We start from the raw sequence: 17,124 nt of genomic DNA on the forward strand, positions 1-17,124 counted from the left end.
TCCAAACGTTCACATATTCAAATTTTGGAAAACTTCATGTCATTTATCATCTTACGTAACAATGATGCACCGCTTTGTGTCAGTCGCTCGCATCCAGTTCCCGAGAAAACAATTTGCAGTTGCAACGTGTGAATGTGGAGGAAGTGGTCAAAAGGGTTATGAATGTTATTATGGTTTTTAATTTAACCTTTATTTTACCAGGTGGGCTGATTGGGAACAAATTGTCAACATCCTTTACACCAATGCAAAGGAAACTGCTAGAAAATTTGCAGCAATGCTTTGCAAAAAGAGCAACTTAACCAGGTTAAGTTAAAACCATGACACAATATGCACACGTTCAGTCTGCACTGATGAAGATTCACCCTCTTCGGGAAGCCGAATGCTTGTAGAGGCCTCCCATGTCTCGACAGTCGGGCTCGTTTTCTCACTTATCGTTTTTTTAATTGCACAACACTAACGTGTTCAGTACTTACTTTACCTGCTTTCTAATATCTACGGTCAGATATTAGATCAGATATCTTTTCCCCACATTCAGGTGAAAGACTCTCAAAGCACAGCACCAGTTCAGCCGGAGCTCTGAGGTTGTTGTTCGCTTTATTCAAGTCTCACAATCATTTGCTCGTTCACAGTGCTGTCGGCTGACCTCTTACATCATCGCCTCGTGATTAGAACTGAAATACAAGCTGTCGTAAACTGTTAACATCACACAAAACCTATTAATGTCATTAGACATGTTCAAGGAGGCTTTTGTCTTCTGCCCTAGAAAAACATTTTTGATCACTGATAAAAGAAGCTGACGGCCCAGACTGACGGACTCAGACGAGCCCCGACGATCTCGCTCGTCCTCTCGTCATGGTCGCGTTGATGGGTAGAAAATGGGCGTCTGCCACTCAAATGCAAAGACACGACACAGTGAGCATGTGAAGAAACCAGCAGCTCACTCCAGCGCTTGCATTCCTGAGATGACGCTGCCTCAAATCGGCAGCGCCAAGTGTCACGAGGGTCTGACTTAACGCTGAAAACTCACATCCTGTTTTCATTTCTGTGTGTCTCCACAGTCCCTCCGCCGCCGTCTTATCATCCGGCTCTCACAGAGCCATGCATAAAGTCTGCAATCACTTCTGAGGAGGAAAGATCAACCATTTCCACTTAAAGCTGAGCAAAGTTTCAGTCACCGAGACAAGCACTTTCAGGAGTGCTTCTTTCCTTACCTTTTTACTCCAATAATTGAAAAAAACCCAACAATTTGTTCGACTCTGCCACCATGACTACAACGTGTGGCACATGATGTCGACTAACGTCGTGGTCCTCCCGCTCAGAGCGGCTCGCTGGCAGCTCTGACTGTGTCCAGGTCCGCCTGCCTTCCCGAGCCATGATGTACCGACGGCTTCTTTTTTTTTTTCTTTTTTTTTTTTTTCTTCTTTTTTTGTTCTCAAAGGCAAGTTTTTCGGAGGCCTATGTGGGGCTTTCGACTTTCACGCTCGTGACCGTGGCGGTGAAACAGCGCTGGAAAAGCCGCTCCGGGTCCGACGGCTCGTTGTCAGAGTCCACTTTCCTGTTCATCATGTGTTTTCGGAACCCCTGCGGACCGGAACCACCGGCCGCCCTCCCTTGGTTGGGTCCCTCGCTGGGGTCTCCGGCTGAAAAACACAGAGACAAAACAAGGCAAAAATCATCAAACCACATAAAAAGGGTTGTCCTTTACACCAAACGCTGGGTAATGGACCGGGAAAGTGAAGAAATCTGAGCCAAAAATATTACCTGGGTCAAAGTTCATGACCTTGTTTGGGTAGAGAAGAAGCTAAATGAAGCCTCATCATTAGCAACTGAGCAATGATGAGTCAAGTCTCGAGTCTCGCAGGGCCGAGTTCACGTTATGTCTCAAACCTCTGAGGGGCCAAATCTAAGTCTAAAGTTTTTTGACCCAAAGTCAGAATCAAGTCTCAAGTGTCTAATGATTCAAAAAAAACATTTATTTATCAAATCGACAACATCTGCTGCAGCTCTAGCCCTGCATGTCTGTCGCTTGGGTTTCTAAAACTGCTAAGAGTTACCAGACGAACATTAGATTCCTGTTTTATTTCCTGATCCGTTGATCTGTTAGCATTTAATTCACTATGCAAAAAACTGGATGATTCAGAGTGTTTGGGAAATTGATCAATCATATTTAGCTGCCTTGCAAACGTCTGCAGCTGTGGAGTGTAAAGACTTGATATTGATCTGGTACTTTCTACGATTTAGATCAATCAAGTCACTTCCACAGTGTACCTGATCCTTCAAGAGAAGCGGTTTCCCGCTGTAAGTGGAGAACGAGGTTAGCGGTGGGAAGGCATGAAGTTCACGCACTATAATGAAACATTATTGATCATAAATTACTGGGTATTTCTTAAACCTAATAATGCCTGATCTGATCTCACTAAGAGACTATTCTGGTAATAGTATTTAGAAAACAGAGATTCTTTTGTGGTCGGTAGTAACCCAATAACCAGCGTGGAGTGAGGATTTTCCTCCCCACGCGGGCTTTCAGTCGATAAAGTGCAAACGCCACATGCTTTCTCTGTTGATTTTAGAATCACTCTTCAGCTGCAGTAATCTTGATTTCTAGTTTGACATGAAAAGCTGGGGGGGAAAGCCTCCACTGATTGCAGGAGTAATTCAGTTTCCCTTTTAGACCATAATGTATCTGATGAAGGCGCAAGTTAAACTTGCTCTGATTAAAGGTGCAGCTTTGCTGGTACATGTCAGGAGGCTCTGCGACCAGAGAAACAGACCAAAATGAAAATGTTTTAGCCAAACTTCAGAAACACAGCTCACTACATGCATAAACCCACTCTGCTACACCTGTTGCCTTCTTATCCGATGATGTTATGTTACTAAGGCTGACAGAGCTCCCAGCTTTTACTCCCTTTTCACTTGTGTAGTGATACAGACGCTTGTCAATAGTCTGTATCAATATCTTCTGAAATTGTAAGCGTTCAGTATCAGTTATTTCTACCCTATGGATATGTAGTGTTCATAAATAACCTTGCCTGGGTTGTTTTAAATCACTAAATTTGACAAAACAGGGTTCTGTCTGGTTAGCGGCTAGGCTAGCCTTCCGCTACCTTGAGGGTTTTCACTTTCATCACTTTATCTCTTTAGATATTGATGATATTGATGATACTGATGTCACATGACCTGTCAAGGTGTCCAGTTAATGCTAATGGGTTGCGTTAATGACTGTAGTTCACGCTACAAACCAGCTTGTTCACTTAAGGTAACGTTAGCTTAAAGCCAAGGATGTGGCGAATGAAAGCTAGTGCTAGCTTGGTTCTGTTGTGAAACACATAAGGTTGGGTCTTGTTATGAATCTGCTACTATTTTCAAATTACTTATGGTTTGTCCTTAAGTTACTTTTTTTTAATAATGATTTATTATACTCTGGTTAATCTTAAAAATGACGGGATACAAATTAGCCTTTGATTCTCACGCCCTGCAGCATGTTTCAGGTGTTTCCCCTTCTGCCTCACACCTGAATTGAATCTGTGGCTGATTATCAGGCTTCTGCAGGATTTGATGGCTGCAGAAAAGGTCATGCAATCATTTGAATCAGCTGTTCTGGAGCAGGGGGGTCCCGAGGTCAGGAATTGAGAAGCGCTGGGCTTGGAGGCCTTTGCGTCATGAAGTGATAAAGAGAGAAATCCCGAGAGGCAGCAGGAAGCTGAAAATAAACCGTTCTACCAAAAATGAGGACAATCTGAAACCAAAAAAGCAAACAAATTCGAGGAAAAAAAAAATCCAAGAACAAGAACCCGTCGGAAAACAACAACAAACAAACCAGACTGCCAGCAACAACAGGAGGTACTGATGCTGAGGAGCTTGACTGCAAATGGGGAACATATTTTGGGCATTGGGTCTGGACACTGTCATATCAAGCCTTTGATTCTCACGCCCTGCTGCATGCAAACAACGCTATCAATTAAGAAAAGATTGCTTGGAGGCACAGACACTTTTGAAGTGTGAAGTGACAGGTTCTGATTTGAGCCGACCGCTAACGTTTGGCATGCGATGTGCCAGCTCTCTCGTAAAAAGACAGGCTTACTGGAAACGTCCTGTCAACAGCCGTCCCCAACTGCCAAACCAAACTACATCTTTCTCCAGCAATAAAATGTCTTAAACATCTCTGACTGTCCCATGTTTGGAACGGCTTCGTTCACTTCCTCCGCTTCCATTGCTAAACTACAACCGTCGGCAGGAAGTTGTCCCCGTCGTTCTCGCAACTCCTCCTCCTGTTTGCTGATTGGCCGGGAAGGAATGCATCCTGAGAAACCCAGGTCAGACAGTCACTTCTTAAATGTGATGAGCTTTGTGTCTGATGAAATACACATTTAATGCATGCATATGAACAGTTAACGTCTCATCTGCAGTGAAAACCACTAAAATATTTATTTAGGACAGTCCCGTGGTAGCCGGCCCGGGCAAACGCGAACAGCGAGTCGCGTGATTTTAAACTTCTGTTTATTCATATGCAGTTCTATGCAGCAAGAAGAGGGCAAAAAGTTATTTGCCTCTGGCAAATCCTGAAACACTTCTGGTCAGACTAGTTGACTGATGAATCACAGTAAAGTAAAAAGCAAAAATATTACAGCAATTTGAATGAAAGCCATATTTTTATTGTGTTCATAACCACTCAGAGCAACCTTGGTTTAAAATTGAGTTTGAAAAATTACTATATATTCAGAAAATTTAATTAATGGCGTCTACTTCGTTCTTGAACCCTACCTTTTGAGCTAACACAAAAAAGTTGTTTTCATATTTACTCATTTATTTCCCTTTGACACTGATTGGATTTTCCACCAAAAGTAGAAATAAAGAAAACTGTAGATGCTGGTTTGTGTTGTAGCTCAGATGGTTTCCACTCTGCATGTTGATGCATATTAAAGGAGCAGTATTATGTATTTTCCAGGCACATTCTGTCATTTTATAGCACAATCAAGTAACTATGTTACCTTCAGGTGTCACAAAAAGGATGTACAAATCAAATTTGACTTGAAAGAAAATCTACTCTCATTTAGCACCTTGAAATTGGGTCTATGTGTCTTTAATAAAACTCCTGCTCTTTCTGAAACTCTGCCTTCAGTGAGTCCTTACAACATGGCTCCTCTATTAACCCTTTAACTACATTTTTACCAGCGTTGCACTGAGAAGTAGCTCACATAATGAGCTCAGCAGATCTGCAGTTCCACCAAGGGTTTGCTGACTGCTGCTGGCTAGTCTGAAGGAGCTGAGTGGGAGAGTGCTGTGGTGGAAACTCAAAAACCTCAGCTTCAAGGAGCAGCTTCGTCCCTGAAGGCGCTGCTGGGTGCACCCAGGTGGTTGCCATGGGAGATTAAAGGAAAGAATCGCGGGAACGCTACAGGTGTGTTTTGGAGGACGGAATGACATCATAAAATGGCGTAAAGCTGAAAAAGGTCAACTAAATCAAGCATTTATAAGCGCTCACAGAGGGATTCTCAAGTGTTCAGGAATTGTAACTTTTTGTAGATGGTTGTGGTTCCTAATCTGCACCAATCCTGGGGATTCACACTGCCGCTTATAACATCTCAGAATCAACTAAACGCAAAAATATAAAACTCAGGGCTTGATTTGCCCACATCTCATCCACCTTAGATGGGCTTGTTTTCAACCCAGCTGTTTACAGAGAGTGTGGCATTGATTCTGAAAAGTGAAAATGCTGCTACCTGTCATGAAGCTAACATCCCTTACTCATCATTTTGTTGCTTAGAGATCAGGGGCAACATGACATTTCTTACGTTAATTTGGGAGGTCAACGGGGTTATGAACAAGCCAGGGCGAGGTCAGGGCTAGAAAACAACATTTTAAGTATGTTGCAGAGTGAGAGGAGGGAGAAACACATTTTTTTCAACGTTGAGCAGAATCTAATAGTGGAGGGATATATGCATGCAGCGCATTGAAATATCACTAGTGGTGATGTGTCATAGCTCACCGGGAGTGCAGCTGGTTCAGTTCCATTACAAAACAACCTCTACCCTCACCTGGCACTCACACACACACACACACACGCACACACACACACACACACACACACACGCGCACACACGCATTCAAAGAGTAGATATCCATCCAAATTTAAGGCTTTCAGGAACCGTGAAATAAAAAAATATATTAAAAAACAGCACAAAATGAAGAGTCTGACACACACCCATCCTGACCTGGTGCTCTGAGGGGCAGGCCGTTGTCAAGGCGATTGGGTTTGGTGGCTATGAAAAGGTAGCAGAGGACGCAGACGGTGATGAGGAAGGCGAGGAGCACCACGGCTGCGATTGATAGACCTACAAGAGCACCGATACTGAGAGGAGACAGGGAGGTCGATTAGGACACAAAACCAAACAAACAAAACAGAAACATTAAACAGGTGTCAAAACAGGGCGGTGGGAACAATAATTAACATCTAAACATGTGCAAACACTTGCTTCAGACCAATTCTGTAAACTTTGAGACAAATCAGAATGTTTTCATTCTTTAAGTGGTTGGAACCAAACGCACTTGAGGAACAAAACAAAAAAACACACATAGAGGGTCACACAGGAATCAGTTTAACCTGCAGGTAAGAAGAAATGTGGGGAGGAAGGGGTTAAAGAAAAGCTTTTTGAAGGGTTCATAATCATACTGGAAAATCTAAAAAAAAAAAAAAAAAAAACGCAAACTTTGGCCTTTATAGGAGCAAAAAAAACCATAAAAACTTCACAAACACACCGACAAAACTCAATTGGGTCTTTTAGAGTCATTCAGAGAAAGCCTGCTCACCTCAGCCACCACATGTATCCATACTCGTAGGGGAAGAAGCTGTTGGGATCATCGCAGCAGTACTTCACGTCATTAAAGCCGCAGCAGTAAACCGCGAAGGCGGCGCTGCCGGGCTTGGGGCAGGAGAAAGCCTCCACAAACACGCCGTCTGTGTTGTGGTAACTGCTGCACTCGGCGCTCATGCTGCGGCGAAGAAGAAAAAAACAAAAACAAAAAAAACCAAAGAAGAAAAAGGGGGCGAGGAACACAGAGCTGGTGATCTGAGGAGTGCAGAGTGTTGAGAGATGGCCGCCGGGCGCACGGGGGAAGAGGAGTGTGACTCTGCATCATCGCAGGGAGCGAAGTTGAAGGCGCTGAGGCAGAGAGAGAGGAAGAGAGGGAGGGAGAAAACTTTGAATTGGAAGGAAAGTGTGGATCTCTCTCTCTCTTCCTCTCCTGCAGTCTTTCTGACACTCATCAGCGTCTTTTTTTCTCATCTTTCTTTCTTGAAATGCTGTGAGAATGTGGTTATTTTGTCCATCAGCTGCATATCTAATCAGGGTGAAGCGGCACTGTTGCTTCTGCAGGTGTCAGGTCACTGTCAGGCGCACGTCTGGAATGCCTTCACACGGTGGACTGTGTTGTGTGGGAAGGAGTTCAGGAGTGGGGTAAGTTTTATGGAGAACAACGCTGATTCGTCCGTGAGAGGCTAAAACTGAGAGCAGTTCTCTGAAACGTCACTGAACTATGCTCGATATGGGGATGAACTTCACTTCCAGTAACGCTTTTATAGAGCATCGTCAGTATTTCCAGGAGGATCCGTTTCCCCCTCCCACAAGAGGATCGGGATGTTCCAATGCCTTCAGTGGGGACAGTATGAAGTCCAGCACCTTGGCATGTCGACTGTTTCTACAAACAACTGTGAAAGAATGGGTCTCTCTCGAGAGCTTGGTGAAATCCAGCCTGGTGTCGTGACACAATGCCGTCCGTCGTTTTCTGCTTCTCTGAGATTGGGATGTGAGGCAACAGGTCCAGGAGTGAGCTCCAGACATTCTGCTCCCCAGCGACATCCTTCACATTGTTCTGGGAAGGTTTGAGGTGTTATCAGGCTCGATGGATGATATATAGTCCCTCCATTGAGATTTGGGTTTCCCAGGGGTCTCCTCCCACTGGGGCATGTTCAGCAAACCTCCAACAGGAGGCACACTTAGAGCATCCTGTGTGCCTCACCGAACTCCTTTCAATGTAGAGAAGCAGTGGCTCTACCATGAGCTTCCTCTGAATGTCAGACACCACAAGCGTGTGGTGGATGGCCCAGTGGTTTAGACCGGGGCTCGGCACCCACCGACCTCATCAAACTTCCTAGTATCCACGTTGTGGGAAATGAATGAATTTGGAAGAAAGTGGTAGGCTCGAGTATGAAATCTCAACCATGGACGGACATAATGCGCGGAGGTTGTGCAGCTCACAGAATGCGTGCTGATGAAATTTGATGTCTGGTATTAACTGGAAGCTCAGAGCAGACTCAATCTTCTACATTCAGGAATGAAGTCACGACATTTCTCCACAAAGAGCAGAGATCAGGCACCGGCTGCTGTGTGCGCGGAGCGTCTCTGACCGCTGGAGCATCTGTCTCACCTTACCCTCTGTCGATAATGGATTGGCCTCCACTTTGCCTGAAATGCAGCGTTGACCATATCAACCTGCGGATTGTGCAAATTGTGAAGTTTGCACCTCGTGTCTGGCAGCTGGTTCTCCCACAGGGAGAGGTATGAAGTTTGAATTATTCTGTGATTATTATTATTTTTTTGTCATTTTCTCTCCAGTTTCAACAAACAGGTAACCAAACTTAACACAGCAGATGTTTTCATCTGATGAATTTGTCAGCTGTGGGGTGTAAACAAACATGATGGTTCAATTACTGGTATATTTATGAGCAGATTTTTCTGTCAGCGTTTCATATTTCTCATAAAAAATAAGGCTGAGTCTGTTAGCTGTTTTGGCTTGATATATAAAATCAATTTGAAATAGCAGTTTGTTCATTTAAGTATAATTTAACCAGCTTGTCATACATGCCATTCAAAATTGCTTTATCTGAGTTTCTCACCAAAAACAGGAGAAATCTTGACTGACTTTGTCCGGACATAGTAGACAATCTCCAACAACACACTCAACTCTATTGTGTGTCATGGAGTAGAGTTGTTGGAAAATTTGTTGGCTTTTCCAACAAATTTTGAGATTTGTTGGAAAAGTCCACAAATATCAAAATTTGATTTTGTTGATAAAGTATCAGCTGCGTTTCCATTATAAATGTGCGCAAAAAACTTTGTCAAGATGTGAAAAGGTAAAAAAAAACACACAATTTTGCAAGTGCAGAGTTTACATTAAATAAGAAACATACTTAAGAGGAAGTCTGTTCGCCCGAGAAGTCATCGGGAAACGGCGCCGCGCCATCGTCATCCTCCTGCCACTTCCTGTCGTCTTCTTCGTCGTTCCCACCAACAGTAACATCCGGTTGTTGATCACATGGCTTGTGTGATTTTGCAAAACACACAAATGTCAATATGACTGAAAATCCACCTCCTCCCAACTCAAAAAATTAGTGAAAGACGTCATTTTTATTTTTTTATTTTTATTTTTCAAAATGACCATGTTTCCATGAAGCAAATTTATTTTCGTAGTTTCAGTTTGCATAATTAAACACAGATGGTGAAATGGAAGCGGTACCTTCAAGAACAGACAGTACATTATGGAGCAAAAATACAACTGACATGTTTTTAAATCCTGTTTAAGTGACAAAATCTTCCTCCTCAAACGTCTCCCCGACGCTCCATCTTAAGATGTTGATTCTGGATCATCTCACAAAAGCTCTCAATATATTCTTCACTTCTGCATAAAAACCTTTAAACTAACTATAAAGCTGTACTTTATTAATATTAAGCAAGTCCCAAAACTGCAAATCCTCACAAAGACTTGCAGGGTCAGAGCAAAACAAACACTTCCTCATGCGGGGAACATGTCTAAGCTTTGACCAATGAAGAGGCAATATTTTATGACCAGAGAGGAAAACAAATTGAAAAAATTAAAAAGAAAAACGCGTTTAGGTCGGATTCAATCATCCATCTTCTGGGAATCGATTTCTACAAGAAAATTGTCATCTTTAATTATGCCGCTTCATATCAGCAAGTGAAAGACAGTGAAAAGATGTCTGCTACGATCTCGACCCAATAAGACGCCAGATGTATATATATATGAATAAAAAAAGCTGAGGAGTTGCACAGCAATTGCATATTTATGAAGCAGAGCGGAGGAGAGCTCTAATCAGCAGGGGATGTGTGTGTGTGGGTGTGTGTGGATGGGTGTGTGGGTGTGTGTGTGTGTGTGAGTCACTGTGTTGTTCTGTTAGGAAGGTGCGAGTCGAACCACAACAATGTCTCGTTCAATTTTCTCGTTCTATTCTTATGCTTCAGGGGGAAGAAGGTGAACCTTTCCCTGCTCAGGCAGCTGGAATCCGACACGTTGCCTCGTGATGAAACACACACCAGTTGTTTCAACATCTGCTTCCTCTGGCGAACATCAGCTCTGTTTTAAACGCATGGCCATGTTTTTTTTTCTTCTTTTTTTTTCCAAAGGGTCAAGCTGAATGTTGACAGATCCCACCAGGTTTGCTGCCCTACTACCTGGTCGATTCGATTTCTTTAATGCGTCCAGGTCAGGAAGTTAAACTCAGCTGTGACCGTGACCAGGGGACTGCGTTATGATAACCAGGATATCATAAATTAGACATTTTACTTATGCAATCCAGCCCAAACATTATGATCTGGGTTGCTTCGGGGGTTTCCCTGGGTTTTCTTTACTTTTATCTTGATTTCTTCCTATTCTTTGTTATTTTAGTTCAATTTACTCATGCCATGTTATGCCACACAAAAGCTGACATTGAAAAAATCCTGGAGAATTGAAGATTACGATCGAATCCAAACCAAAGAGCATCTGATAAATGCTCTTGTCAGATATATGTTTTGGATTAAATCGCTTTCATTGTATTGTGGAGTGGAACTGAAACGCAGTCGCTGTGATTTCTGTGGAAAACTTTCATAACAACTGAATCCTGGTTTGTTTGTTGCACTCGAATCGAACCGTCAAATGTAAAAAGTAAATCCACAATGTGCTGTTGTAAGTTTCAGTGGGTAAAAAAATAAAAATGTAATTAAAAACCTTCTACGGTTTTCTTCGCACTTCACAGTTATGGAGTATTTTTCATTTTTAAAAAATCTAAAAAAGAACGACGACATTTTGCGTGTTTTCTGACAAAACGCAAAATAATTAGAAAATGTTACGATTGCGTCTGAAAGGCGTAGCAGTGCACATCATAATCATCATTTCTAAAGAATACTAATTAAATGATTCATAAAATCTGCAAAGAAAGCCCAGAAAGCCTTTGTATTTTCCTGCATGCTTTTCAGACTGAGCAATAAAAAGGATTTTTTTTTGTATTATTATTATTATTTCAAAGTACAAGCTACTCACAAATTGAATCTAATCTAGAACCTAGCTGAAGAGAGTTTCTTTTAAAATGTTTATTTCTCTTCTGTTTTTTTTCTTTATTATTATTTTTTATCTTTGAAAAGGAGCAGTATGGAGGACGAGGCACAAGTGGACCGACCCGGTGTCACCGGGTTGTTTTTTACTAAGTCGAAGCCCTTTGGTGTCACCATGACTTCAGACTGAAAGCTCTGCTGGCTGAAATGTTTCATTTTATGTCATTAGTCGGCTGCGGGTTCAGAGTGACTCACTGAGTTTCCAGTAACAAGGGATTCATGTCGACCAATAGGAACGGCGCAACTTTCTGAGTCTAATTGCTGTGATTTTCAAAAAGAATGATTATAAAAAGAAAAAAAAGATGGCTGAACAACATTACTATAAAAAATGTCCTGAAACTTAATTTGATAGTATCCAACAGTATTTATAATTTTCTTTCCTCTTGTTTTCAATTCTTTATAACTTTGCGATGGGACACACCGCTTTGCAGGAGGAACAATATTTTATGAATAACAATAATAAGGATTTCGCCAATGCTCAGTAATGAGATCAAACTGAAGAAACTACAGCAATGTACTTCCTTAATTTATACTTCTGTGCTCTGGTTTGGACTTGCACACAAGAGGTCATCCTACATGATAAATGCATGAGCTCATTGAGTCACAACACAAACACAATCCATCCGTCCCAATGAGTGAGAGAAACCTGACATAAACCTCATGAGGTAACTGCCCACATGGAGGGTCGTGGCATTCAAATGAACAGACCTGGCTCGCTAATGAGAACTCCACACTTTGGGGCCTTCTGTTTGGTTAGCATGGCACAGGGGATATTGCTCTGATAATTGGAGTCAGCAAAACATTCCCAATTATCATATTAAAGAGGCAATCTGCCTCCGAAATGCTTTTTTCAGGATTCTCGGAGCATATCGTTGCAAATACGATGCTTTGTTCATCCACAACCATCTCCTAGCAACCATCCATCCAGATGGTTCATCCACTCATCCAATATTTGACATGTTTATCCCTAGTGGGGTCTCCAGTGGTCAACGGGGGGTGAAGGGGGATCCCCCTGGTCAGGTCGCCAGTCCATAGCAAAGTCACCTCCTAACACAGGGATAAGCCGGTATAGACAATGGACAGATGGATTTTTGAGTCTTTTTTGAGACGAACTGGTGCTTTTCCTGTTTGTCTGAAGATTGAATGACATGTGTACAGCTCCTTCTAAACAGGCATAGCTTTCTTCCCCTAGTCAGGTATTTTTATTCAGAAATTCTGCATAGTTCTTTCCCATTTCTGGGGAACCACCTCAAGGGTGCTGCTTGCTTGACAAAGCCAGCTGCTGCATGCAAATGATTTGATTGGAAGCAGATTGCAATCATTGATTGGTAGATTGTGGTAGAAGAGAGCATACATAGTCAGCTGTATGGGAACCACAATGAACAAATGGTAAAAAGCCAGCACTTCTATATCACTTTATCAAGTCCAGACGATTCCAAAGCCCTTCGCACCACATTCAGTCTTTCACCCATTCACACGCCAATGATGGCAAGCTACTGGACAGTAGTCACAACTGCCCTAGATTGATGAAACCAAGGCTAACATGCACTGGCACCACTTGTCTTGCCCAAGGACACAACAATGGAGACAGTCAGAGTGGAGGCTTGAGCCGAAAAGACAAGCTCCTACCACCATTGCCACCATTGCCCCTCGCAAACATACCAGCAGATTTTTGCACTTAGGCATAAAGAGGCAAAATTACGTCATCACAGAATTGCCCACAGACCCAATGTGTGGGGCTGTAGTCCCACTGGTAGAGGGACCACACATGTGGACAATGTGTTCCAGACGACGTGGCACATAGTCTATAACACACTGCCAATGGACACACAGCCAACTCGGCCAGTGACATTTCCAGTCTTGACAATGGAGAAATGGCTCAAGAGTCTCGTCTTCTAATGTCCTCAGGGATTGTCATTAGTGCACTATGTAAGGTATTTAAGAAACACTACGTCATGAAATATGCATCGGCTCGCAGCATGAGTACCCGTCAATGATGAACACGTCTGCCTTGATTGAGGAGAACGTCACCACAGACTGCCGGCGTTAATCCCAGATTATCTCAGCTAAACCAATCCACAAACAGCAAAAAAATTGGCAAAAGACACGGGATTACTTGACAGTGAAGGAGAGATTGAGAAGCGGTGTAATGGTTGGAGCTCACACACACGCACACACACACCCGGTTGTTCATGAAAATCCTTCACATGAATTCTAACTTGGAAAAAGATCAGCCTTCCTATGAGGCTGAAGTCGAGTCTTCTCTCATTATTAACTCGCTCCTTTGCTTCTCGGTGTGAGAAATAAACGCTCACAGCAGGAAGAGAGCGCCTCCACCTAACGCAGCTCTCCATTAACCCCCGTCCTTTGCTACTGCCTTTAATGCACGTCAGAAAATGCCGGAGAGCATAGCCCTGCTCTCCGAACAGCTCTGCAATCTATTGCCTAGCAACGAGGGTCGCGCAGCGACCTTTGGAGGGGCAGATGCTCAAAGTCGTAAAGGGGCATGTAGAGCAAACCTTGAAAATATTTTATAATATCACGTCTTTAAGTACACCTGTCACGCCCAGGCACGGATGGACACAGGGACTGAACAGTGAATACCAAACCAGACGTTTATTGGGAAATTGCTTATTCTTGGTCAGACAGGCCAGGGTCAGAACCGGGAATCCAAATCGGGATCAGGCAGTCTCAGGGTCAGACAGACGGGGGTCGAAGCCAGGAGGTCCTTATCCAGCGGGGAGAGTCAGGGATCGGGGACAGGAGAGGAATCTAGGTAGAGACAGACAGGTTAGATACTGTGCAGTTAGCTCCAGTTACTACAGCAGGCCTGAAGGTGTTACCGCTGAGGGTTTCACAACAATCTGACGCCGTTCAGGAGGAGCTCCGTCCTAATATGGCAGCAGCTGAGGATCAGGCGGATGCCGATCAGGTGCGAGTGGTCACAGCTCAGCGGCAGCTGTGACAACACCAGGCTGAACAACGACAAGAGATTTTCATCAGGTTGGAACAAAAGTAGCCTATGTTTCACCTGATGGTGTACAAAGTTTTTGCTGACAGAGCTGGAGTACATGGTGTGGATCTGAGTCAACGATGGGACCATAGAAGACATGATAGCTGATTGAACAACATAAAACAAATCATTTCAATTTGGGATACACCGATTTATTGGCCAGATAACTTAATGGTGCAGATTTCCTCAATTTTGGGAGATCAGTGATTGGCCGATTTTTACACGTTAAGCCGATCTTATCCGCCGATTTTATCCACCTTGGCAAAGGTTTAAAAATCTGCCACTGATTTCTGAGTCTTCTGGACTTCCTTCACAGAGCTCTGACTGACACAAGCGGCTCAGCAGGTCATGTCTGAATGTTTACAGTTAATAATAGTTACCCCACTGTTGCCAATTCAGCAACTTTCTTGCTATGTCACGCAACACTCCAGACAAAAACATTGGAATCGGCCGGCCAGATTTTTTAAAAAATCTGTTCTTTGTGATTGGCCACAAAAACTAAAATCGGTGCAGATTTAAACTACAGCTGTGTGTCTCACCGAATAAATGTAAATATCTGACGTGTCGACCTTCACAGAAACTCAGCTGCTGACCGAAACAGCTCAGAGGGGCTAACTCTACTTTTCTACTGTGGTGTTTGTTGGCAGCTCCATGAAGAAGAAGATGACAGGAAGTAGTTGGAGGAAGATGAAGACGCGGTGTGTTATGTGATGACTTACTGCATGAACAATCTCATTCATCTGTGATTTTTAATTTTGTTCCTCATTTAATGGGAACGCCACAGAGTTTTTTTCAGCGTCGGTGGAACATCGACAAAGTTTTGCACCGGGAAATGTCAAGGGTGAACCTCTCTCCAGTCCAGGTAAGTAAATATCAGAGCACGAAACACACAGTGAATGAAAAGTGGGTTGACATACACAAAATATAGCCAACAAGATTTTATATCTTACATATCTTATCTTATAAACGATACAAAGAAATGTTTCAGATGAACAGAACCAGATTGGAAAAATCAGGTTTTGAATAAATAAAGTCTAGAATATAATAACAAACGTTGAATGCATAAAAGTGTATCTGCTGTCTTGCACACGATGATGATGGAAGCAGCTACAGTCCGAATGGTCAACTACAACACCCACATGTCTGCGTCGCGCCTTTCTCGTCTCCGTTCCTGCAGTCTGATTGCGGCACAGAGCAGCACCTCTCACATTCCCAGCTGCTTTGCGTCGGCAGGCGGAGCGACGCATTCATCTGCATGTCAATGCGCTCTCCAGGTCTGCCTCGATGTTTGCGCCGTGCGGTCCTCTGCTTCTCTGTCCACGTTGGTTTTGTTGTCCTTTTCTTCCCGATTTTATGGTCAAGCAACTTTATTCAAGTTGCTCACATCAAGTAGATGAAGCAGTGAAAATCACCAGCAAGGTGAAAAGATGTGACCAATCTAAGTGTTGATGAGGATGTAAACACGGTGCGATCAAACATATCGATGTTTTGTGAGAATTTAATTCAGTTTTGTGTGGATTCATCATGGAGGCACTTTTCTTAATCCTGTCCAGATTATGATTATTTCTCTAAACTGGGAGCGCAATGGTTTGTCAGCGTCTCCTGGCAATGGGGTCAACTGCATCCCCTCTCTAAGAAAGAAATTCCTGTCGCTGCTGGCTGAATCCCTCTTGAAGCTACAGCATGTACAATTTAGAAAAATATGTTTTAAAATTTTCATTAGTTAAAATTGTCACCATGTTGTGACAGTGCACTACGAGAGATGATCTATAAAAAGAGTGAGCTCCTCTTGACGTCTAATGAAATGCAGCGCTCCCAGTAAAATGCAACCAGCTTATCGCTGCCAATCAAGTTCATGTCAGCGCTGCTAAATGGTCTAATGGCGGAGAAGCTACTAATCGTTCCAGGAAAACAGTTTATCCGCCATCATCGGTGGCCATGCTAACTATCCGTCTTCTCATGGCAATAGCCGTCATCAATTCTACAAGTGAACAATGTAGCTGAACACCGATGCACAGCATTTTTCAGATTTTCAGAAATGTATTGGAAGCCGTGTGTTCCACTTTTCTATTATGTTGGTAAATCCCCACATTAAAGAATCTCATTGAAACATCAATTTTTTTCAAATGAGTGAGTTTCATGGCGCTGGCACTCTGGATTCCAGCACACGTCCCTTACCCAAAGGGACGTGTTGATTCAGAGCAGGAGATATTGGGTTTCCCCCACGTTGATTCGCCACGTCCTCCAATAAATACCTTCATGTGTCTTGAATCGTTTGGTGAATGTCAGCAATCCTCAAGGAGAAACAAGCAAAGTCCCTTTTAATCTTTACTTTCTGTTTGAAATAAATATATTGCTGTCATGCCTGTCCAATCATTTTCCCCTTAATTTATGCATCTAAAACATAGATTGCTTTACCCTGCTGTGTCCCCGGGTCCCTTGGCTAATCTGAGTGTCTGTCGGTGAGATTTGGTTTTTCGCACAGCAGATGGCAGGTGAATAAGCCGCTGTGTGGATTTTTATTTATTTATTTATTTTTTCCCTTTAAATTGAAAGTTTTCAGTTTAAAGGGAGTGATTAGCACTGAAAGGCTGAGAAAAACTTTTACGAGCACACACACACACACCCACGCGAACGAGCTCGTGTGTGTGTGTGTTCACACAGACAACACCACTTACAGATTACACAACGGCCGGCTTCGCAGCAGATGTGGCAGCTGGGACTTTA

At 43.1% G+C, this 17,124-nt stretch overlaps 1 protein-coding gene across 2 annotated transcripts; it reads right to left on the bottom strand.

The window, feature by feature from the left end:
* Positions 1–271: 271 nt before the first annotated feature.
* On the bottom strand, positions 272–9,271 carry LOC129362012 (protein shisa-like-2A). 2 transcript variants are annotated; one of them, XM_055033312.1, is made up of 4 exons: positions 9,188–9,271; positions 6,808–7,160; positions 6,213–6,349; positions 272–1,640 (listed from the first exon to the last, which is right to left on the bottom strand). In XM_055033312.1, exons 2-4 carry the CDS (start codon positions 6,987–6,989, stop codon positions 1,456–1,458), a joined length of 504 nt encoding a protein of 167 aa, XP_054889287.1. In that variant the 5' UTR covers positions 6,990–7,160; positions 9,188–9,271; the 3' UTR covers positions 272–1,455. The 2 variants fall into 2 exon arrangements, with proteins under 2 accessions (XP_054889287.1, XP_054889288.1); XM_055033313.1 differs by lacking the exon at positions 9,188–9,271 and having other exon boundaries at positions 1,457–1,640; positions 6,203–6,349; positions 6,808–7,341.
* Between the last annotated feature and the right edge of the window lie 7,853 nt (positions 9,272–17,124).

This window comes from Poeciliopsis prolifica, unplaced genomic scaffold, assembly GCF_027474105.1.
Source record: "Poeciliopsis prolifica strain line A6 unplaced genomic scaffold, Auburn_PproV2 SCAFFOLD008, whole genome shotgun sequence".
NCBI classification, from domain to species: domain Eukaryota; kingdom Metazoa; phylum Chordata; class Actinopteri; order Cyprinodontiformes; family Poeciliidae; genus Poeciliopsis; species Poeciliopsis prolifica.

Coding starts and splice junctions, on each gene's coding strand:
- LOC129362012 (XM_055033312.1), bottom strand. CDS start 6,989: ATGAGCGCCGAGTGCAGCAGTTACCACAACACAGACGGCGTGTTTGTG. Junction 6,350..6,807: donor GGATACATGTGGTGGCTGAG/GTGAGCAGGCTT, acceptor GTCTCCTCTCAG/TATCGGTGCTCTTGTAGGTC. Junction 1,641..6,212: donor CCTGCCCCTCAGAGCACCAG/GTCAGGATGGGT, acceptor TGTGTTTTTCAG/CCGGAGACCCCAGCGAGGGA.